The 24281-nt window shown below is 38.5% G+C and overlaps 1 protein-coding gene across 6 annotated transcripts in view; it reads left to right on the top strand.

Moving 5' to 3' along the window:
- LOC108606312 (protein kinase shaggy) overlaps positions 1-24281 on the top strand; it is a 37814-nt gene that overhangs the window by 11681 nt on the left and 1852 nt on the right. For 3 of the 6 annotated variants that reach the window (XM_033294486.1, XM_033294487.1, XM_033294488.1), the window contains exons 2-8: positions 18920-19110; positions 19181-19264; positions 19952-20062; positions 20124-20361; positions 20428-20621; positions 21879-22068; positions 22144-22611. In XM_033294486.1, the coding sequence (XP_033150377.1) occupies positions 18920-19110; positions 19181-19264; positions 19952-20062; positions 20124-20361; positions 20428-20621; positions 21879-22068; positions 22144-22611 (1476 nt within the window). Of the gene's footprint in view, positions 1-8669; positions 8826-9159; positions 10895-18659; positions 18780-18919; positions 19111-19180; positions 19265-19951; positions 20063-20123; positions 20362-20427; positions 20622-21878; positions 22069-22143; positions 22612-23152; positions 23358-24281 lie in introns of those variants that run through there. The other 3 variants (XM_033294489.1, XM_033294485.1, XM_017996313.1) reach the window with 3 other exon arrangements.

Genomic DNA, 24281 nt, shown 5'->3' with positions numbered 1-24281 from the left:
GCACATTCACAAAATACAAATGTCATTGCTATTTCCCTTTCTTTGCCGCCTCAGCATGCAAATTGAATTAGCACATCTGAAGAGAAAACAGAACTTTACCGTAGAAGAGCCTCTCATAACACTTGACATTGGCTAACAGATTCGGTAAACATGGAAACTGAAACGTTTTGAAAACGAAACAAATTCTATAGCAATTTGCGTCATTAAGAGTTTTCTTTATAAGCATCTATAGATATAATTAATTAGAGCTTGCTTTTGTTAAGGACATTAACCAAAAATTTCCACTACTCCACGAACTGATAAATTAACACTCTGTTATTTATATGTCAAATTTTATTTTCCGCTTTACTTCACTTGATGTTGTTGTTGTTGTCTCTGTCGTTGATCGCTGATCATGCCCCAAGGAAGCAGAAGCAGTTCAATGCAGTTTATCACTTTGCAAATATCAAATATCAAGTTTGTTATATATTTGCTTAATACATTAACAGTTGAGCAGCTTTGTTTATGCATACCTGATACATATATACGCATATCTTTGTATTTTACTTATATGGAAAAGGGTCGTAGGCACCGGCACCGGCACCAGCAGCGCACACAGGTTTACATAAGTGCACAAAATTGGGTCTAGTTATCTTATCGATTGCATTTGGAAGCACTCTGTAGCCAAAGTGTTCCACAAGTGTTCCATTTCAGCATTATAAACAAAATAAAAACCTTGTGCTCATTAGCTAATGAATGAGAGCGAGAGAGAGAGAGACACAGATATGATATAAACTAAACATAAATAAATTTTTGTGTGTACGTGCATATTAGCATGCATCAATAATTTTCTATAGCTGGCAGGCACTATCGTTAATATCGATGAAATTGAGTTTGAAATTCTAGCATCATTTAAACTATGCATGGTTACTATCGATGCATTTAGCTTGCAGTATAAAGCTAGAAATGAATATTAGGCTAGAATATGAAACGCTACATTGACAGTTGCTATCGATACTATCGATAGTTTTAGTGCAGATATCGAATGGAATGCATTTTGCAAATCAAATTGTCGATATTCAATTTCCATTGAGACCTTATCAGCAAACTTACTCCCTCTCTTTACACTAGCGCCGCTCAATCAACTGAGGAGAGCTATAATCAAATATTTATATTTGAATAAATGCGTATTAATCTATGCCTTGCTGTCAGGCGCTTATCAGCGTGCACTCTGTGCTGTGCCTATGGCTTCATATATTTATTTTTATTGACCTTTGTAACTACGCTAGACGCTGAGAAAATTCCGTTTTGTGTAAGAAACCTCGACGACGACGACGTTGCGACGTTGACGTAAACGTCGCCACGCATTGCGTCATTTGGTCTGCGGCTAGGGTTGAGACGAGGCGTGCTAAGAGAGAAGTGACGTGTCTGAGAGTCAAAAATGGAGAGCGAGAGAAGTTTAGCAGACAATGCTCTCTTTGTCTGTGTGTGAGTTTTTTTTAATGGGCTTCTTTTTTTTATTTTGTGGGGCGTGCTTTGATGACGCATGGCCCAGTCACTCACGCATTAAAAGAACGCGGCCAAAAAGAGCGTAGGGGATTTGCCATTTACTAAAAATATCAGCAAGCATTTATATTTAACAACAGATAGAAGAAAGAGAGATAGAGAGAGAAGCGGCGATAGCGTTATTGAAAGTGAAATACATTTTTATGCGTAATTGTGCATGAATATAAATTTTTGTTTTTTTTTGGTTTGCAAAATTAAGCAAAATTTTAATTGAAAAGCCGTACGATCAATCAGCTAGTAATGCTCTCTTGCTTACGCTCATTTAGTCTCAATGCCGCACGCGACACTCACACACACACTCAACTAAGTCAAGTGCGTAAGTGTGTGACGTCTTGTTAAATTGGCTGATGCAATTGTTAAGTTAGTTTGCAACTCGCAAATTCATCAACGACATAACTGAAAGAGATCTATGTCTGCTTTGTTTTGCTTTCGCATTTATGCATATGTATGTTTGTTTTTTACGCAGAGCGACTGCGGTAAAGGCCACAATATTGTTGTTGTTGCTGTGTATATAAATAAATACATACATATATTTTTTAAGCTTTGATAACTTTGTTTAATACCGAGAATTCATTGCTGTGTCGCAGCTTAGTCAGCCAGTGAATTAATTGCCGAAATTGATTTTAGACAGATGAATCAGCCATATGCTGATGCTGTTGCGTACAAGAGGATTAAGCTCATAATCAATTTAATTATATTAATTATTGTAATATTTTGTACTTGTCTTGTCAATTTTTTGGTTTTAATTTAGTTTGGGATTTCTTCTTTAAAGTAAACCAGAATTATTTCGGTGCTTTCTCTTAAATGATATATTCATTTTTTAACGTAACTTTAACAAAAGCCGATGAACTATGCTTATATGTTATATTTATGAATATGACATATACGGGGTACCACAGATTTTCAAATCAATCCAAAATATGCATCGTGTAGGATTAGGGGAACCCCGAATTCGCGTCTCAAACCAAATCATAGGATGCACTCAGTCAATTTGGTTTAAGAGGCTTAGAGCTAAATTCTCGAGATATTTCAGTGACACCTTCGACAGGTTAGGTTAGGTTAGGGACTGGCTGGGAGGGTTAATGTCCGCTGCTCTCTAATCTCTAGTAATCAATTGTTCACTCTTCGCTGAATTACTTAGTTAATATTATAAATTTAAAAATTTGGTTGATTTCTTATTCGGAAAGTTCCGAATTAAATTTATTTACTATTATGCTTTTGTTATAAACAATTTACCATACAAAATGACGCACATCAAATTGAAGCTCAATTGGCAACAAGTGTTGAAAAAAGCTTTTCCAAGCTTTTTGCTGCCACTAATGCTTTCAAAATGTAAAAACAACTAAAAATTAGAGCAACACTTGGATTGGATTGACAAATGATTGAAATATTTGTGAACTATTTGAGCTACATAGTCAATTTTCAATTGCGGCATACTTGATAGACTTATGGACCTCGCGCGGGGATTTTTACGCTTTTGTATTGTCATGACTGTTGTTGTTGCTGTGGGGATTGAGTTGAGTGTGTTGTGACGCGATTGAGTCATACGACAATGATGCCGTTATGCAAATTTATTGACTTGAGTCGAGTTGTGAATGCGTGTGCGAGAGTCCAATGCTTCTCGATAAATAAAAATACTCGATGCATGTACAAATTGTGGGTCTGACGGCTACGTAAATGTAAATTTAATACTAGTTGACAATGCGTCTCTATCTCGATTGTTATTGTGACTTACTGACTTGCGCTACTTCTTTGGTATTCAATCTAGCAAAACAATTATGCGATAAATAATAAACCCATGCCCCATGCACTTACAGTGGCAACAAGTGTGCACTCACTCTCTCTCTCTCTCTCTTTTTTTGTATCTCTCAGTATCTCTTGAACCGTATTCTAATTAGAGTGTTAGCAATGCTTTTACAATTTCTCTGCTTATCAGCATAAGCCAGCATAATCATTATAAGTGCCGCTGTGGGAAAATTCCAAAACGCTGCAAATCACAACGCTCTACAGTGGGCGCTCTTTACAATGTTTCTACTTAAAGTATATATAACATATTTGATTGTTTATTTAGTTGTGTCCATTTGTTCGACTCGGAATTCGGAAAAATACCAAGAACATTTTTTTAAGTCGTGTTCTTTAGACTTCTTCAAGACTCCAAAGCCCACTACCATCTCAAAATATTCCAGATACGTTCCAAAGATCTTAATAGATATAAGAACTTAACTTCATGATTCTTAGTTCGATATTCCTATTCTTTCCCACACTTTCTTTTATTTTTAAATTTGAACATCAGGTAATAAAATACTGAAATTTGATAGAGATCTTTACCATTCCCGGCTTGATTTCAGTCCCATAGATGTTTCTTTGTAGATTCCAAATTCGGTTGATCGACCCCCGCTAATGTTTGATATATGTACGCAAATATATTTTTGATTAATTAAGCAAATTTTTGCATTAGATTAGATAAGTCTAGAGCTCTGCGAGGGCGGGGAATGCTTGGGAATGAAACAGTGATTAACTAATTCATCAAAAAATTTGATTGAATAAAATGTGAATGAGCCGATGATAAACATTTCGCTTTAATTTGCCATTGTGTTTTCAATTTCAGTTGTTTCAGCTTGTGCGTGTGCCAATGCCAAAGCGTTGCAGCGGCGCTAATCAATTTAATCTAATAACAAAGTCCACACAATAAAATCAAATCATTGTTTCATTGTTTGCAGATCGCGCGCCTGCAAGTAAATATAATATAAACTATCAATAAAGTGGGTTAAATGATGTATTAGAGTAAATTGCCATTATACTTAATCGACGCCGACGTCTGCTTTTAATTTTAATTGAATTTAACGTGTTCTTAATGCTATTTAGAACATGACAGAGACAGCTGAGGCGTTGCTCTCTCACTAATTGCGTGTCTTGTTTTAAATGTATCTATAGCCCAAGAGCTATGCTATAGATAGATAGACAACAAGCAGCAATAAGATTTTTGTTGGAAATTTCTTTATTTATGTCTCTTTATCTTTATCGATTTGCTGTTATGCACACACAGAACAGTTAAGCTACCTAAACAATTAGAATTTGTCCTGGCCAACAGTTAAGAGTCCGTCCCTAAGTGCGCGTACGCTTAACTGGTTTAGTCCGCTTTTAATACATACAAACATATAGTCTTATATATTTTTTCTTGTTTGCGCTTGGGTTTGCCCTTAATTTAATTACTTAACAAAGGCAAAAGGTTGAGCGACTTCCTCTCTCCCTCTATCTCTTCGCTCGTGCAGCTAAAGCGCTTTTGGCTTAGGTTTCCTTTTCCAGCTGGTGCGCTATTATCCTTGCCCTTGCCCAGTTGATGTCATCAAATCAAATAGAACACGCGCACGCTTTGTTATTTAATCATTCTGCGTGTTCTTGTTGTTGTTTTGCATTCTTTTTTTTTTTATCTGCATTCCTAACCAGTTTTCTCCAGTACCCCACAGGTTATTATCGTTAGCGCTAGAAAGCTCAATCAGGTGGTCAGAGAGCCAGGTGCGTTAATTGCTTTTAAATACGTTCGCCCCAGCACTCAAATGCAATTATGTAAATATCTGTGTGTGTGTGTGTGTGTGTGTGTGTGTGTGTATATATGACAGTAATTAGACTTTATAGAACCGCAAGCATTTGACTTGACTGGACCCACACTATCTCTTGCTTATGCTTCTTCCTTCCTTTACGTTTTGTTTTCGTCGGTCTTTGCCATTTTGAAGTCTTTGGCAAATACTCATCTAACCCACAAACGAGCTCCCCACACACCCACACACCAGCAGTGACTCAGTCTAAATGGTACTCAGCACAACAAGAATAATAATAATAAGTTAAAAAATACCTCTTATATCCGTTAACTTGGGGTGGGGTATATTTAAAAATTTAGTTTGATATTAGATGAATTTTGATTAGATCGAAAAAATTTTAAATTTTTTAAGAATCATTTTTATTCTATAATTAATAAATAAATTATCAAAACGCAAAATTTTTAAAGCTAAATATTTTCCATTTTATATTTTCAAAAGTTCAAAAATATTTTAAAATATTTAAAATCAATTTTTATTGTTTCTTGTATACTTTATTTAAAAATATGTAAATTAAATTTGTTTTAAAATATTTCCAATAAAAAATATTCGATTGTAGAAAGTTTTAATATTTATACAAATTTTATGATTTGTTGTAATTTTGTATATCAACAATTATCATAAATATTTTGTCTAAAAATTATTTCACTCTGAAGCATTAGAATTCGAAATATTACATACAATTAATTTTGAATTTCTCTCATGAAATTTTAAGCATTCTAATCCGCTTCAGTTGAAGGGTATTAGCAAAGTCTTTGGTTGTGGCGGCTCTCCTTGGCATTAAGTGCATTGTTGTTAGCCACAAATGAAATGTAAATATGCATTTTATCTAGTTGCCACTTGTCTTTGGCTGGCTTTATGTTCTACATAAAGATATTTGTATGTGTGCGTGTGTGTGTATGCAAATATCCTTTATTCTTTTGTTGTCTTTTGTATGCAAGCTATTAGTTTCTTTTTTCAATTTGTTTTTGTTGCATGTTTGGCAGACACTAAACAGCAGATGGCGCCACTACATTGGTAAATTGCATTGCAGCTATTTCTGTTTCAATTTGATACAGTTATCTAGCAAATCTCTTTATATTATGCGTAGTAGCAGCTGCGGCTGCTCTCGACATTATTTTTAGCCACAGAGCTGAGGAGGGTTTGCTTTTTGGTCAAACGCCAAGCGGCCTAGACCCCAAATAGAAAGAAAAGCACATCTTGGCTAAAATATATAAGCAACTACTTATAATACCAACTGCTGGGACAGTGGACTTGGCTGACGCAGTTTGTCTGCTCGATCGATATACCAAATGAACGTTAAGTGCAAAGACGGCCCTAAAAACGAAATAAGTGGTAAACAACAACCCCTTGACTAATTTAAAAGCTATTTTTACCTTTGCACCCAGCTGTGTGCTGTTCCATATGGTTAAGTGTGCTTAGAGTGGCAGTGGCGTAGTTAAGTTACGTATGGTGGGAGGGATTAAGATTGGTAGTTGCGCAATTCATACTTTAATTGGCGGATTATAAAAAATTCAATGCAGTAAACAGAACTTGATGATTGAAAAGAAAAAGAAATAAAAAAAGAGAGATAATCCCATTGATATCACTAATTCCTTGCAACGCCCTTGACTCTCTGGGGCAGCATTATCGACATGCAAGTTCAAGTCCGTCCGTCCGCCCGTGCGTCCGTCCGTGGCTCGTTCATTCTTAGAAACTTACACCACTAAACATGACATTAAACTTTTGGCCGCACTCATTTGCCATGTAAATTGAAGTTGAGGCTAGCGCAAGTTGTGGCTTCTCTCTCTCTTGCTCTTTCGCTGCCCCTCTCTTTTCAAAGCTGGGCACGTGCAGGCGCTTGTGCTAAATTGTTGCTGCTGCTTTTACTGGTTGCGCAAATTTATGTTTAATAAATACACAGGCAGGCTTAACGCTTCGTTAGTGTGCGTGCATGTGCAGCCAAGAGGTCTACACTCAATGTCAAGTCGATTAAACAAAATATATAGGAAATAAAACACACACGCGCCCTAAAACGCGCACTTGTCGTTTCTGCTGCTGTCGCTGCCGCTGCTGGCGCTTTTGCTTCTATTGGAATTATATAGCGCAGTGGGTTTTCCATTGCTGTAAGCCATAATTAAGTGAAAAATGTCAAATGGTCAAAGTTAGATAGAGGTAAAGTGGCTTAAGCCAACAAACGGTAAACAACAAGTGCTTGTAGCTTAAAAAAGCGCTAGAGAGAAAGAGGAAGAATGAATTTAATAGTCTAACAGTATCGAGATTGCTCTAAAATAGCAAGAAAAAAACTACAGTTGGTTTTCTGCTATTCTTACTCCTAATTATTAAGCAAGTGCTTTTTATACACTTTGTTATTTTTACATACAAAATGGAAAAGTGTATCATAAAGTTGTGCAAATTCTTCATCAGCAAGTGAAACTAATTCATTTGACCCATCTACGTCTGCCCATCTGTCTGTAAGTGCAGCAAGAACTCAGAGACTAAAAGCGCTAGAGTAACCAAATTCCGTATGTAGCTACTTAAATTCCCGAATTCCCAAACAGTACTGTTATTTTATTTTTTAAAATTTCCTCTTCCGCAAGTCCGGTTTACAACATTCAATGGAATATTTTTATTATGTTCTCGTCAAAGTGTATCAAAAAGTTAGTTAATGCGTTCTGTTTTTTCTAATGAGCGCAGTTCTTCTATTTCTTTGTTTCATTCCATTTCATTTTAATTGCTGCCGGATACGCCTTAGCTTTGGCTCCTGTGTCCTTAACAGAACTTTTAGAAAGTCCAACGGAAATGAAAGTAATTTGATAACAATAACAATAAGAATTTACAAACAAGCGCACAGCCCCGCCCCGCCTACAGGCTGCCTTAAAAGGGGCGCCAAAAACACAAAAAATTTTCCACTGTTTGCCTGTTTGAGCAATGAAGCAACAACTTAAATTTGCCTGACGACTTGCTTATAATATTCGTGCTCTTGTTGTTATTGTTATTGTTGTTTATACACTTGAGCGCGTTTTTTACTATATGTACATATTAAATAAGTTCACCTGAAATGGCTCTAACTGTTTCCTTTACCAGTCGTTTCGCTCTTTGAGGCTGTTTTGTTTGATTTGACACCTGATAAACAGAGCTAACTGCAGTTGTGATTTATCACAGTTACGCTACAGAAAAGCAAAAAAAAAAAAGAAAAAAACAAATATTTCTCGAAATGTTTAAAAGCGTCATGATTAGCTCATAGTAGAAACATTTCTACAGTTGATAAGATTAGAAGGTTTCGTAGCCAATTGTGAACTTGCAACAGTTGCAAGAAGCTCTCCCCACACTCTCAAGTGTTATGCGCACGTGTTTCAATTCCACGTTGTACCCGCCCGGCCGCCCAGTCGCTCCGCTAACCCGCTCTGACTTTTGACGGCATGACTTTCGCTTTTGTGTCAACTTAACGCGCTCTCGCTCGATTTTTTGCGTTTGCTTTTTAAACTCTGTTTCATTGCCGCACGTTTCGTATTGCGCGTTTAAATGCTTGTGCGTCAGTTTCAGTTTCAGTGTTGTTGGCGCCACAGCTGCGACGACAACGACGTTTGGTGTTTTTAATTTGGAAATTCAGTTTCAGTTTCGGTCTCAGTTTAGACGCGATACCTCAGAGCTGTCTGATTCCCCAGATCAACATAGAAAACAAAAATATAAATAATAAACAGAGTAAAAGCAACATTTAAATTACAAACAATCACAAAAAAAAAAGCTCAAAAGTTGTTTTTCTTCAAGTGCATATGTGTTTGTCAGTTTTGTTTTATTTTTTTGTTTTTTTAATGCGTGGCGTTTAGACGCAATACGAAAGAAAATATTTTCGTGTATTTCAATTTATTTATATTTATATATATATGCATATGTATTTGATGCTGTTTTTAGCTGTTTAGTTATGGCTAAAAATAGCAATAAATGAAATTGAAAAAGCAAAAAAATAAGAAAAGTAGCTGCAGGCAATAAAATAAAATGTTTTTTTTTTATGTTTAACAAATTTTATGTGCAACAGGCAATGTGACTCTGCAAGTAACAAAGTATATTTGCAATCAAATAAAAAAGTGAACAACTAAAAACTTACTAAAAAGAGACAACAAAAAAAAAAGTTAAAGAGTGAGAGAGAGTGCGACAAGTTTGCAAAGAATTGTGAGCAAGAAACCTGATGGCAACAACAGCAACCAAAGCCGCCGCAGCAGCTGTAGCCGCCGAGCCAGGCGCACCCAGCAGCAGCAGCAGCAATAATAACAACAACAGCAGCAGCAGCAGCAACAACAACACTAATAATAACAACAACAACAATATAATAAGTGCGCCCATCAAAATACCCTTGAGCGAACGTTTTTCGACACAAACTTCAACGGGCTCGGCCGATAGCGGAGTCATTGTTACCAGCGCCTCACAGAAGCAACTTTGCAGCGGCGGCTCGCAGACCACATTGCTGCAACTGCAACAGTTGCCGGTGCGCAGCAGCAGCGTCTCGCTGAGCCAGCAAGGACCCCTGCCCAAATGGCGACAGCAGCAGCAACAGCAGCGACAACAGCAACAACAACAGCAGCAGCAGCAACAGCTGTTGCTGAGTCAAGACAGCGGCATTGAGCAGCGCGGCGGTGGCAGCGGCAACGCTGGCAGCGTGGGCGCAGGTCAATCAAACAGCAGCAGCGAATCGTTGGGCAGCAGCGGCGTCGGGCAGCAGACACGCGCGGCCTCCGCGCTGGAGCTGAGCAGCGTTGGTGTTGGCAGCAGCAACATTGCTGCGGGAAATGCGCTGCGTCGCATTAAATACAAAAGCACAAATAGCACTGGAACGCAGGGCTTCGATGTGGAGGATCGCATAGAGGAGGTGGACATTGCCGATATGGACGATGACGATGAGGAGGAGGAGGTGGACGATGGCGTTGCTGTCGATGTGGATGAGGAGGATAATCAATCGGGCATTATTATCAACATTGGTTCGCATACGGATGAGTCGTCGTCCCAGCTGAAGTCCTCATGGCCATTGCCCACTGTGCTGGAGCAGCTGCCGCTGGAGCTGGCGCCGCTTACGGTTGCCGCTGCGGCGGCCAAAAAGCGCGACATACGCAGCTTGGGCACCGACGGTCACATCTACTTTCCGCTGCTGAAAATCAATGAGGATCCCAATATCGATGCCAAGCTGATCAATCGCAAGGATGGACTGCAGGATACGATGTACTATTTGGACGAGTTTGGCAGTCCGAAGCTGCGCGAGAAGTTCGCACGCAAGCAGAAACAGCGACAGGCCAAGCAACAGAAGGCGCTGCTCAAGCGCGAGCGTGAGGATCAGCGCAAGAAGCGCAACACGACGGTGGCATCCAATTTGGCTGCCAGCGGTCTCGATACCAAAGAACAAACAACAGCAACAGCTAACTGTGATAATTATTTAACTTTGAACAAACCGTCGTCGACACAGCAGCAAGACTCGCAGGACGACACCGGTGCTGGTGGTGGTGATCGAGTCGTCAAGATGCGTGTGCGCAGTCATAGTCATGATAATCATTATGATCGCCGGCATTCGGATGATCGGCAGGATGCTGGTTATGTAGCGGGCGATGATGATGAGGATGATGATGTCGATTTGGAATTGGAGGGGGATGAGATTGAGACGGGCGCTGAGGCGACCCAGGATAATACTGATTGTTGCGAGAATGTAAAGACTGCTCATAAATTGGCTAGAACCCAATCCTGCGTTAGTTGGACCAAAGTGGTGCAAAAATTTAAGCACATCTTAGGTAAACACGCCATCAACCTAGCGATAAATGATTGATAACTTATCGATTGCTTTAGATTATTTATGTAATTGACAGATTCACATTTTTAGAAATGCAATCGATAAGTTTTAATTACTTTTTCACTTTTATCAACATAAAAAATATAAAAGAATTTTTTGAAAATGAAATTTCTATATTTGTCATTTTTCATTAGCTTTGCCTATTTAATTGTTCAAGCAAATTCAAAATATTGCTTAATATAAATATTAAATCAATTAAAACTAAAAATTGTAGCACAATTGCTTCGATTTAATTATTGATTGCTTATTAACTAATGTATTTATGCTTATCTCTTTCTAGGTAAGTGTTTGGACTCTTTTTCCTATGAATCAAAATATTACAAATGTTGGGTAAGCTGCACACACACACACACAGAAAGTTAGTCCATGCCATGGAACAATGGCATTGAAACAGGCCCTGTTAAGTCTTTCTAGCTGGTTTCTTGCCATACCATTTCATAATCTTAAGTAATTTTTAATCTACAGACATTTAACAATTACAGTTCTTATAGATTAACAACTTTGTTGTTTACGCGTAGACTTTAGCTGTCTTTTGTTCGCTTAGTTTCTCTTTAATTCCTTTTTTTGTGCAAACCTCTCTTTTGTTTCCACCGAAGTGAACTTTGCGCTTACTATAATATATATATAATTATATTAATATATATATAGAGAGAGAGAGTATATATTCTGATAAATTCATTTAAAGTGTACACGATATGAAAACGCAAAAGCAAACGCTTTGTGTTGCGCCCTTTCCAAGCGTTCCGCGTGCAAAAAAATCTGCTGCTGCTGCCTGCTGATAAGTGAAAGCGTTCCCCGGCACGCCACTGACTTTTTGCTGGGCAGAGGCATCCCGCTAAACATGCCATAGCTTCGCTATCTCTGGCCTTTGTTGTTGTTGGCCGGTCGACTCGACTGATAGATAAGACCTACTACATACGAAACGCGACTTGAGGCAACAACATTGATTTATGCCAGCTGATTTCCTCACATTTTATTTAATTATACGCGTATCTGCGATTATGAGGATGTGCTTAAAGAACTTTTACAATACGCAAATTGCCATATAAATAATAGAGAGACGACGACGAGGATTATAAAACAAAAAGCAACTATAGAGTTTATGAGCACGGAAACTTTTTAGCTGTCATGGCAACTGACACAAACAGATTTGCATCAGCTTGTTTTTAGCTAGATCAGCATATGAGAAAAGGTAGTAGCTTACATAAAAGAATTCGTTACTTCAAGTGAAGTTTCCTCTTTATCGATAACTTCTTTTCTAATCGATGGAATTATGTAAAGGCAGGGAATAAGGAATATCATAATATCTAAAATGCCATACAAGTAATTATTCCGAAGAATATGGAAGTTTGATCTTTTTTGTCTTGATTCCTGTTTATCGATAACTTATTTTCTAATCAATAGAATTATGAAAACAAAGGAAACAAGTAAAAATATAATATCTAAGATGATATACAAGCAATTATTCCGCTATACGCTATATAGCTAGTTTGAGTAGCCAGTCTAGCTTATTTTTACTTAGAATCTATTCGTATGGCAATATCAATGATGATCATGCGATTTGGCTAAAAATAGTCGCAAACAACAAGTCAATATTACAACTATGATTAATTCTAGAGTCAGAGGTTGAGCACAGTCTCGAGTATTTTCGACAATGTTTTCTTTTCTTTCTATAGAAATTGTAGCTTATTCGCAGATTCTGTGTGATAAGCTGCAGCGACTTGTTGTTCAGGTTATCAGTCAAACAGCGTAGACAGAGAAGAGAGAGGGAGAGAGTGAGAGAGCGCCAAGTTATAAAAGATGTTGATACTTATAATACTTATAATTATAACATACATATGTGTTTACTGAACTTTTGTTGTCAGCTGTTGTCGTAGCTTAAGTTAATCACGCGCTCGAGTCGTAAAAATGGAAATTGTTTTCCAAAAATACACAAGTGCAAGTGTCTCAAGTAGTAGAAAAAAGAAGGCGTGTCACTTGACGCACTTGACAGCTGTCAAACTTACCACGCATATAGACAAAAAACACATTATAGTATAATATATAGACAAATGCGCGTCAGAGCTTAAAATATATATAGATTGTCAAGAGTTGTTTTGCATATTTCGTTGTTGATTTGATTTTTGAATTGAAAATTTGCTGGGGGGCCTGACAACCACCAACAGCACGCCAAACTTGGTGGCAATGACAATGACAGCAAATGTTGTTAGGCACGCTGATAGAGATAGCTAACAAGCTGACCGCGAGTGTGGTTGAGAGCGAGCTAATAAGTGATAACAGCTGTTTATGCCAAAGCAAAGCTTTAATTAAAACAAATATTTGCCACTTGGCTACAACAAATACTACTAGAATATAATAGTCTCTTGTCGTAATTGATTGCTTAACTTCTAGTTGATGAACTTGCTAACTTTCGATCATTCCTGTGGGAATTGTTATTTAATGTTCCTCTTCATGCGCACCATGACTATTTATCGATTGGATATGCCCCCTTCGCTTATGCAATATCCGCACTTTTGTGGCGTCTCCCTCTTGTGGCAAGAAATTCCGCAACGCACCTAAAAGTATGCAATGCTCTAGAGCCACTCGAGTGGGTGGGTGGGCGACCGACTTACCGACGGACTGACCGGTTGCTGCTTGTCTTTCACATGTTTGAGAGAGCAAAAGTAGCGGGATGCCTGCCAAGTGCCTATGCTTGTCGTCGGTCGATGCATCTCGTGATGTTGCCACCGCGTGGCAACGCCAAGCTTTTGGCACCACCCCACCCCCCGTGTCATCGGCAGCAGGCACCCGCGACTGCTTCACAACTGAAGCCTAAATGTTGCCAAATCAGTGTCACATTGTGATTAAGTTGCCAACGAATTCAAATAATAAAACTAATGCTATCTATAATTCGATTATTCAAGCTATTTCAAACAGACTAAATTCAAAGATTCTTCGATATGGCAAATCATTGCAACCTACATAAATACATATAAAAAATATATATATATATATATATACATATATAAAGATATACAAATATATAAAGCGTACGCTCGTAATGTAGAGACATGCGAATTTGCAATATATGCAAGCTTGAAAATAATCGTCGGAATATACGAAAACATTGGAATTTTAATCCTTTGAAGAGCGGAAAAGTCTGTTTTTGAGACCAAATTCCTCGACTTGTGTCTTGGGCATCTTTGTATATTATATTTAGATGGATATAGAAATTAGTGCATTGATTAAAAGAGCTATAGAGACATTTTTGATTTTTAAAATTGAGATAACTCGGCAAAACCCGATAGATAGGTAACTTTTCAACTTTATCAAAAATATGTTTACTTTAAAAGGGTTTTTGAATATACAAAAGTTTTTAAATAAATATTAAAAATTAAAAAAAATTTTTGATCTATATAAATTTATCAAAGAGCAAAAATAGGCGCTAAAGTAAATCGACTATCTTCAATCATTTTTCTTCAAATTCGCTTATTTTCTTAACAAATTGACCAATTTATTTATGTATATGTTGTCGTTCCACCTCCACGTTTATTATACTCCACATTCTGTTGCCTCATCAATCGATAACGAGCGCTATCCTCCTCCCTCTTTATTTTCAACACCAATGCTCTTAGCATGGTTTTTCGCTTTGTCCAGTTGCCAACTGTGTTGATGTATTGATTAGTGGCGTCGTTTGCGGCAAAGCAAAAACAAAAAACAGAAAGAAAAAAACAACAAGCGAAGCAAAAATAAAAATTGCATTTCTATTTTGACAACGCCTCTATTTTGCGGCTGTTGCGGAATTTCATATGCACAGCGTGTTATTTTATCATGTTTACAGCTGAAAAGTGTCAAAATGATTGCCCAGCAGTGGGGGCGAAGAGAGAAAAGGGGAAAGAGATAGAGACAGAGACACTGCAAGCTGTTGATAATTTGATTAATATTTGAACATAACCCAAAAAACTGAACTGGCTCGTATTTAAATCATGTGGGCATGAACAACTATTTAATTAATCATTGATATATTTGCTGACGATAGTCGTTAGAGTGTTCATGACGATAATGACAATGATGATGATCTGGTATAACCTAATTAATATCCTTGCTAACAATTGACATTGAAACTTATCGCTACAAGTTAATGCAATTAATATGAGTTTATTTGCTTATCAACAAGTTATCTATTTATCTAGCTATTAAATCTATCTATAAATCGGGGAATTTCTATTTATTGCTAAAGTGTAACGTGCCAAGAAAAATATATATATAAAAATCAAAAATGAAATACACATTAATCAAAATAAACAAATAATTTTTGTCAAGTGTAAAAGTTCTTCAAGAAGCTTTAAATAATCTTTTAAAATAAAAGTAAAAAAAACTTAAAATGGCTGATACACATTTTAATACTATTTGTTTACTATAAGCTACTTAAGCTTAGGCATAGTTTAAAGCAAAAATGTTAAACAAACAATTATCTTAATGCCTTAAACAAACAAGCAATCAAACAGACAGGCAAACAATTCCAATGGCATGTATGTCACATTTTTCGACGACCTTCTGCGATGTTGAGCTAAATTCATTTGATTTGATTTTATGTGGTTTTAATTGATTCATTATAAATTAAATGAAATTGCAAACTGCATTTGCTCTTGCGTACTCGCTCTCCATTGCATTGAGATGTCACAGGGGCGCCAGACAAGCAAAGCCAAAGAGTGCAAAAGAGAAAGAACGAAAGAAAGAGAAAGAGAGAGATAGAGATAGAGCGCTAAGCTAGAAGAACTGTCGCATGCTTGAATTCGCTTGGGTGATGCTGCTATCCAATGGGCCCGGTCATAGTCCAACTACAATGCGAATCTCGAGACTTTACCGGGTGTGTGTCCATCCATGCCCATGCTCATGCCCATGTCAGTCTATCTCACTGTCTTTCTATCTGTCTGTCTGTCCTTCTGTCTTATCGTTGTACTTTTTGGCAACTTTTATGTTTACACAGCTCTCGCTGAAATTAATTTGTGCAACAAAATATACAAAAATTGTGCAAAAATTAAACTAATTATTATGCCTACCAAAAAAACTGAAAGAAAATGCGAGCGTTGCTGCGTTCTCTTCACCAAATCAGCTGTGGATTGTGTGTGGAACGTGAGCAGTCAAGTGGGCTCTGGGCTACCAAGGAAAGGGGCGGGGGGCTCGGTGATGCTGCAGGCAGTTGTCGTTGTCGTCTTCGTTGCTGTCATTGTCGTGTCGTCTCGTCTCATCGTCGTCGTCTTCGTTTTCGTTTCGTCCTCGCCAAATTTGCGGATTTTTTTGGCCAAGTTAAAACTGTTGCATGCCAATTGTGCAACGGAAGTTCGAGCGTTCAGTACGCAGTACGGATATCTCAGCTAAACATAACTGGTTTTTTTTTTTTTCAAATTTTTTTGAACCAAGCTTCCGTCGTGTCACACATTAATAATTTAAAATAATTTTTTAAATTATGTTTTACTAATTAAATAAAAAGTTGCATTCAAAGCAGTTGCCAAATAAATAAAAAATATCAACTTTTGCTTTATAAAAGAATTTAATTGATTAATTAATTGCTGCTGCTGCTGTTGCTGTATATTTTTACTTTTGTTTTTGTAAATTTCTTTGCATTTCTATTTGAAGATCGAAGTGAATTCAAATGACCGATCGTTCGTTCGCTTGTTTGTTCGATTGATTGTCGGCGTGATAAAAAAAAAAAAAAAATAACGTCAAACGTTTGCGCGAGAAACGTCCGCGAGAAAAGTTGGTCAAGTGGGCAGAAATAAACCACACGCGCCGCACACACACAAACACACACACACAAGCACCAATACACGCAAACATTTATAAACAATTAGGCCAAGCAAAATCTGCACATAAAAGCAATAAATTCCAACAAGTATTTGTCGCTCTAATTGGATTTTTGGGCGACCCAAGAACAAAAACCGCACGGAATCAGAAACTCAGCTAAAGTGGATAAGTCACAGTTGCCCACGAGTCGCCAGCGCAAGGTGGTGCGCGTGGTGCGGCGCAAAAAACGCACCGCCAACGATGCCAGCGAATCTGATGGCAATGGCACCGCCACCGCCGACAGCACACTGCCCGGCAGTGCAGCAGCGCCACCTGGCGAGCAGCTACTGGTGCATAATAATAAACACTACTATAATGCACCTCTCGCCGAGATTGAAGCGGTGCGTGCGGCCCACAACGCCGAGGCCAGCACCAGTCGACCCTGGACCCCAATGCCGCCGCGTAAGCCCAAAGCCAAGATCAAGCGACGCTCCATACCTAACGCCACAACAGGCAACGACATCACTAGCAGCACCAGCACAAGTAGCTGCCTAAGAGCAAGCACCTCACTGCCTTCCATAGGCAAAGCGGTGGCCACGCTCAAGAAATGCGCCCACTCCAGCAGTAGCGACAGCAGCGACTCTAGTAATTCCGATTCCAGCTCAGACTCGGGCTCCGGCTCAGCCAGCAGCACTGACAGTGGCAGCGATGGATCCACCGACAGTAGCAGCCCCAGCAGCCCTACGTCCAGTGCTCAGAAACGCACCAGCAACAACAACAACAACAACAAGTCCAATGGCAAGGCAACTAACGCTGCCGCTTCCGCTCCCGCCCTTGCTTCCGCTTCTGCCGCCGACGCTGTTGGCAGCGGACCCAGCTCGCTTTTGGCCACACTCAAGAAACCCCAAAAGGCGCAGTCACGCAGCGGCTCGGGCTCCGCTGCTGGCAAGCAGTACAAGGATCCAAGTACACACAAATTAGTCTCTGTTGATCCTCCCGACCTTAATTATTTCCAATCTAACTTTCTCGCTAACACCACTCTATGCACTTTGATCTTCAGAAAAAGGCTATTGCTTAGGCTGGGTAAGCAGGCACCTTTGTTCTTTATAAATTGGATGTTTGTCTGTTTGGATGGAAAGATGGAAAATGTCGGTTGTTACACTGAAAACACTTTCACTGGAATTTTACTTGAATTTTATTCCGGCACAGTTCATTCCGACGAATATTTGGGTGAAGTTATTCCGTCGAAGTTTTGTGGCGGAACTTTATTTCACTAGTGCTTTCGGTGGCAACCTTCATTTATAACTGATGCTAAAGCTAAATTGTGTAGACCGTAAAGGCTATGGAATGCGGCCGAATGAATCACTTGGATGTTGCCCGGAAGACGTGAAAGAAGAAGACTGGAATGGAGTACCAATAATATAAAGACTATGCTCTTATATTGGAATATCAATAGGAATCATTGCATGAAAATAAATTGCGATTGTAATTTGTATCGAAGTGTATTTTAAAATTGGTTAAATCCAGCTTTACCAACACGCTAGTGCTGCCCCGCGACCTTTAGCAGCTGCCTGGCCCCCTTGCCCTTGGCAACTCAACCTTTTGCTTGCCTCACACGCCATGACAGATGTGGCCCAACAGCTGCCACTCGCTACAAATTTGCGTTAATGCCAAAATGCATTAAAACAAAAAAACCAACAACGAAAACAAAATAGAATTAATCAAATATCGTCGCTATATATTGTATATATTGACATAGCCAAGCAAAACACACATACACACGAATACATAGACACACACACACACACACACATACAAAGGGGGCCAGCGGAAAAGCTAAAGCTTAAGCAGCATTTCCATATTCCTATGTGTTTACTCTGTTTGTTGCCCACCATTTTCTTTTTTTGTTTTTTAACTTGTGTGCGCTTTGCTGCCAACAGGCATGAGACAGTTGATCGGTAAATTGAATGATTTGTGGCCCGAGCATAGCGTCGCATTGTCCATTCCAAAAGAGGTCGATAGGAGCAAGGAGAAACTTGAGGGTGCCTGGGAGACAACAGGTATTGAAAGAAAGAAAGACTGCAGCAAGACTTTTATAAGTGTGTGTGTGTGTGTGTGCAAATACTTTTGAACACCCTTCTCAATACTTTAACATAATTGTATCGAATTCATATTAATTGATTTGTAAACGTTTATTTAGGTCGTGATGGTTCCAAAATTACAACAGTGGTTGCAACTCCCGGTCAAGGGACCGATCGGGTGCAAGAAGTTTCCTATACAGACACAAAAGTCATTGGCAATGGCAGTTTCGGTGTCGTATTTCAGGCGAAGCTCTGCGATACCGGCGAGCGTGTTGCAATCAAAAAAGTTTTACAAGACAGACGCTTTAAGGTGAGTGCACCCACCCCCCACAATCTCCCAAATCAGTCAAATCTCCAACTCAACTTTTCCTCTTTTACAGAATCGCGAATTGCAAATAATGCGCCGATTGGAGCATTGTAATATTGTAAAGCTTTTATACTTTTTCTATTCGAGTGGTGAAAAGGTAAGCACAACATGCAATTATCAAATTTTTAAAATTCTCTCTTAATGGTGAGTTCCAGCTGAGAGTTAAGCGCGCTATATATAAAATAAATACTTATATATACAGCATTATTTTATAATCTTTTGTTTTTGTACATGTTTGGAAATATGACGTTAATTAGTTGGCAGAGTTTCCCATCGATTTGGGCATATTTGTCAGTGTGCTGAAGCCGCAGGTATCATGTAAAAAACCAATATAACCAAAAAAGAACTTAAGAGAGAGAAAAACAATTCCTCCAAAACAAAATCATACATTTTCGCTCTACATAAAACTCTCTCATGCGTCGTTTGCTATTTCTTAAGCGTTGATCTTTCAACACAACCTGCTCTGTTGCATAATAAAAAGAATCACTTAAGATCTCTCAAAGCAAGAAGCAGCTGCACGCCGCATGCTAGACAAACGAAACGTGTTGACACAAATTGGCTCGAGTTGCTAGTGATAAAAACAAAAACAAAAACAAAAACAATACAAAATTGCGCTCTTTGAAGTAACGTAAATTGAAATCATTAAAGTTGTTTTGTATAATGCGCATGCTGGACAACATATTTGCAGTATAGGAGCTCGCCAGTTCATCAATCATCAAGCATCAGCTCAGCAGTTTATAGCCGTGACCTGTTCTCATTTCAAATTTTTCTCTCTTTTTTACAGCGTGATGAAGTATTTTTGAATTTAGTCCTCGAATATATACCAGAAACTGTATACAAAGTGGCACGTCAATATGCCCGAACTAAGCAAACGATACCAATCAACTTTATACGGGTGCGTATTCGATCTATATATCCTTTTGATTCCAGTGTATAATATTAAAATTCGCTTGCAGCTCTACATGTATCAGTTGTTCAGAAGCTTGGCCTATATTCATTCGCTAGGCATTTGCCATCGTGATATCAAGCCGCAGAATTTACTGCTCGATCCGGAATCGGCCGTACTGAAGTTGTGCGATTTTGGTAGCGCCAAGCAGCTGCTACATGGCGAGCCAAATGTCTCGTATATCTGCTCTCGATATTATCGTGCACCCGAGCTAATATTCGGCGCCATTAACTATACAACTAAGATTGGTAAGTACTCTATTAGAATTTCGATAAATTTCTTCTTCGACGATACTAATTGCTTCTATTTTGCAGATGTATGGAGCGCTGGTTGCGTGCTAGCTGAACTGCTACTGGGACAGCCCATATTCCCAGGCGACTCTGGTGTCGATCAGTTGGTTGAAGTGATTAAAGTTTTGGGCACACCGACAAGAGAACAAATACGCGAAATGAATCCAAACTATACGGAATTCAAATTTCCACAAATTAAGAGTCATCCATGGCAGAAAGTAAGTTTGCCTCTGACCGTGCTACAAACTACAAGTTAACGCCATAAGCAACGAAATCAAACACCAAATACCGATACCAATACCAATACAAATACCATATATTCTCAAAAGTACAGTGTAGGACAGTCTCTTCGTATATAGAAATCTTCCTCTCGATCGTGCATCAACCTGTTATTTTCATTTCTATATCAATAACTTTGAATGTTTGTATAACAGTTTTGGTAAATAACATTCAGTCTTTCTCTTTCACACTCCCACTAGCTTTCTCTATCTCTTTTGCGCTCTTTCTTTTGAAATCTAAATTTAAATTGTAATTGAAGTGTACATAACCATTCGTTGCAGTCACTACTCGAACGCTCCCAATTTCCAAACGCCCTAAACCAGAAACAACAATTGAGAGTAAGCCCAAAAATCAAACGAAAAGATGAAAAATCCGCGACAAAAAATTAACAAAAATCAATTAAAAATTTTTGTTTAAATTGTATTCAAGGCTTTGGCTTCGCTTTGCTTAACTTTTTGTACTGTATAACGGTAATACGACTGTTGTGTAACAGTTGTATGCCAGTTATAGGTCTGGGCTTGAGCTTTGCTTACGTTTTTCTACTGTATAACAGTAATATGACTGTCTTCTGACAGTTGTATGACAGTTATAGGGTATAGGCTTAAGCTATTTTTCATTTTCAGATTCTCTGTAACACTAATATGACAGCCGTATAACAGTTGTATGACAGTCGTATCAAAGTTATAGGTCTGAGCTTGAGCTTTGCTTACATTTTTGTACTGTATGACAGTTGTATAACAGTTGTACAAGATGGCATACTGCAATTAACAGCCCACATGCATTGCTTTGAACTTTACTTTACTATTTATGTTTTATCCACCTGTAAATGTGTTCTACATTATTCTGTTATACAAATTGAATTGAATTGATTGGCTTTGATTTTTGACTGTTGTTTTGACTGGCCCGCCCCCGCCTATTGTCCATGTGTCCCCCTAGCGCGGCCTTCACATCGAAAGCCCGGCGAGTTTTGCTGTACAAATCGCTTACGATCTGCCCATGTTCTAATTGTGAATTGTCCCGACGCCCGTTCTGTACTGTGTCCTTCCGCCTATGCCTACGATGACTGCCTACAAAAAATCAACAGCAACAACAACTGCTTGAACTTTCTTTTTGGAAACTGAATGCTTGCAGTGCTCGCCTCGAAATTTCGATCGAAACTAATCTTTGGTTTGGTTATTATTTTTGCCAACTCTCAGGTTTTCCGTATACGCACTCCGCAAGAAGCTATCAACTTGGTGTCCCAGCTGCTTGAGTATACGCCCAGCGCTCGCATCACACCGCTTAAGGCCTGCGCACATCCGTTCTTTGATGATCTGCGCCAGGAGGTCAACCAGAAGTTGCCCAATGGACGCGACTTGCCGCCACTCTTCAACTTCACAGAGCACGGTAAGTGGCCAGCTGGCAATAAGTGCGAGTGAGACAGACAGACAATATATTTTGCTTTCTTTTTTGTTTCTGTAGAACTTTCGATACAGCCCAGCTTAGTGCCACAGTTGTTGCCAAAGCATCTGCAGAATGCAGCAAACACAGCTGCCGTCAATCGTGCTTCGGCCGGTGGCGCAGCAACCACCGCTGCGGCCAGTGGCTCCACCAGCGTCTCGTCAACAGGCAGCGGCACATCGGCGGAAGGCGTTGCTCAGTCACAGAGCCAAGCGAACGCAGCAGCGGCTACAGCAGCGGGAGCTGCCGGCGCAGCAGCAGCAACCGCCGCAGGCACAGCAGCCAGTGGTGCCGCAGCTGGCGGCGCCTCCGCCGCCGTCCAGGGCAACAATAGCAACAACAGCAGCAGCGGCGGTAGCGCTTCAGCTGCGCCAACTGCCGCATCCACGGCTAACAATGCGCAGTCTGCGAATGCGTCCGCCGCTGCTGGCGCTGCCAATGCAGGCGGCGCAAATGCCACAAGCAATGCTGGTGGCAACAACATAACAGGTGAGTAAGCTCCACCAATCACCAGTCCACGTCACCAATCACCACTCAGTCGCCGTCACCGACTTCTCTTCATCTTCCACAATCTGTTCGCATTCGCATGCCTTGTTCTTAGCCAAACGACGACCCACGCCCCTGCATCAGCCCCAGCCCCAGCCCCAGCCCCAGACTCAACCACAAGCTTCACCTGGCACCAAATCCTAACTATAGATTCGGTTTTATAATTTACAAATTGTGTTTGCTTGAGTTGAGTTGAGTCTGCTGTTCACTTTGCTTTACTTTATGCTAATTGTTTAGTATGTAAGCTTCCATTTTTTTTTTTTTTTTTTTTAACTATTCGATCTTAATTTAAAAAATATTTGCTTGTTGCTAACACATAGATTATTAATTAGCTTTAGAACAAATTCCATCTACACTAACCAACCACCTGGCTTGCATTTCATTATAATTTATTTTGCATTTCATTTATTACAATTTTTACATTTTGTTTTTTATAATTTATTTATTCTCTTTATTTCTCTTTTCTTTGTATTTTTATTTGCAGATTCATAGGGGCAATAGTAACATAAACCTTACATATGTATCTATATTTATATATATAGAGAGTTTAACACGTGCATATGAATACACACACACACACACACACATAAACAACACATACACGCATATGTAAACTAACATACAATAGAGATGTGTATAAAAAATAATGATAACAAAACAAATAAAACAAATATGAATGGGAAATGCAAGAAGATCTATAGAAACCGGCGAAACATCAAATTGATATATATATCTTTATATATATATACACACACACATATACACGTAACAACCCACACATATACCGTTAATAATTTAATTTAAAGCAATCCACAGAGAAATTATTATATAAAAAAAAAACAACAAAATACAATAAAAAACTGTAAAACACACACACAGCTTAAGAAATTGCAAAAACAACAAAAAACTAAAAAAAATTCTATAATAATAATAAAACTCTTGCATACTTTTAAACTAAAATTAATTAACTAATATTATCTGTAATAGTAATTATTATTACTATATGCCTATATCAAATGGTTTGTTTTTATTATTATCAATTAATTTTACCTGCAATTTTTTTTTAAATAAATAAATAAATTAATAGAAGCACGTTGACAATTGTGAAACTGGCAGCTGTGGAATTGTTCTCCTTCCCCCAAACATAGCTAGAGACACACACACATACACGCCAACGCGTATGCTCACCAATACACACACCCACCCATACACACACACACACATATAAGTAAACGAAAAAGAAATGAGTCATTTGCATATTTTATTTCAATATTCCTTTAATTTTTTGGTAATTCATTTATTCTAATTATAATTATATACGATTTTTTTTAAAGAATGCAAAATGTGTAGTAAATAATCGTTAAGAGCATAAAATATAAACAACAACAAAAGAAAATAAGGAAAGCAAAGCATAAATTAAAAAAAAAAACCCACAAAAATAAACAGCCACAGCAAATTATACGTATAGATACGTATATATTTAATAACATTAGCTACTGAAGCTGCGTTCAAGTGCGTTAAAGAGTAAATCAAATAAATTGCGTATAGCAAATATACACACACGTTAAAATTAAGTTAGCAGCAGCAACATTAAAATAAATAAATATAAATAG

Source organism: Drosophila busckii, chromosome X (genome assembly GCF_011750605.1).
Source record: "Drosophila busckii strain San Diego stock center, stock number 13000-0081.31 chromosome X, ASM1175060v1, whole genome shotgun sequence".
Taxonomy (NCBI): Eukaryota; Metazoa; Arthropoda; class Insecta; order Diptera; family Drosophilidae; genus Drosophila; species Drosophila busckii.
Note: the sequence above shows the minus strand (reverse complement) of the source record. Positions and strands in the feature narration are given on the sequence as shown.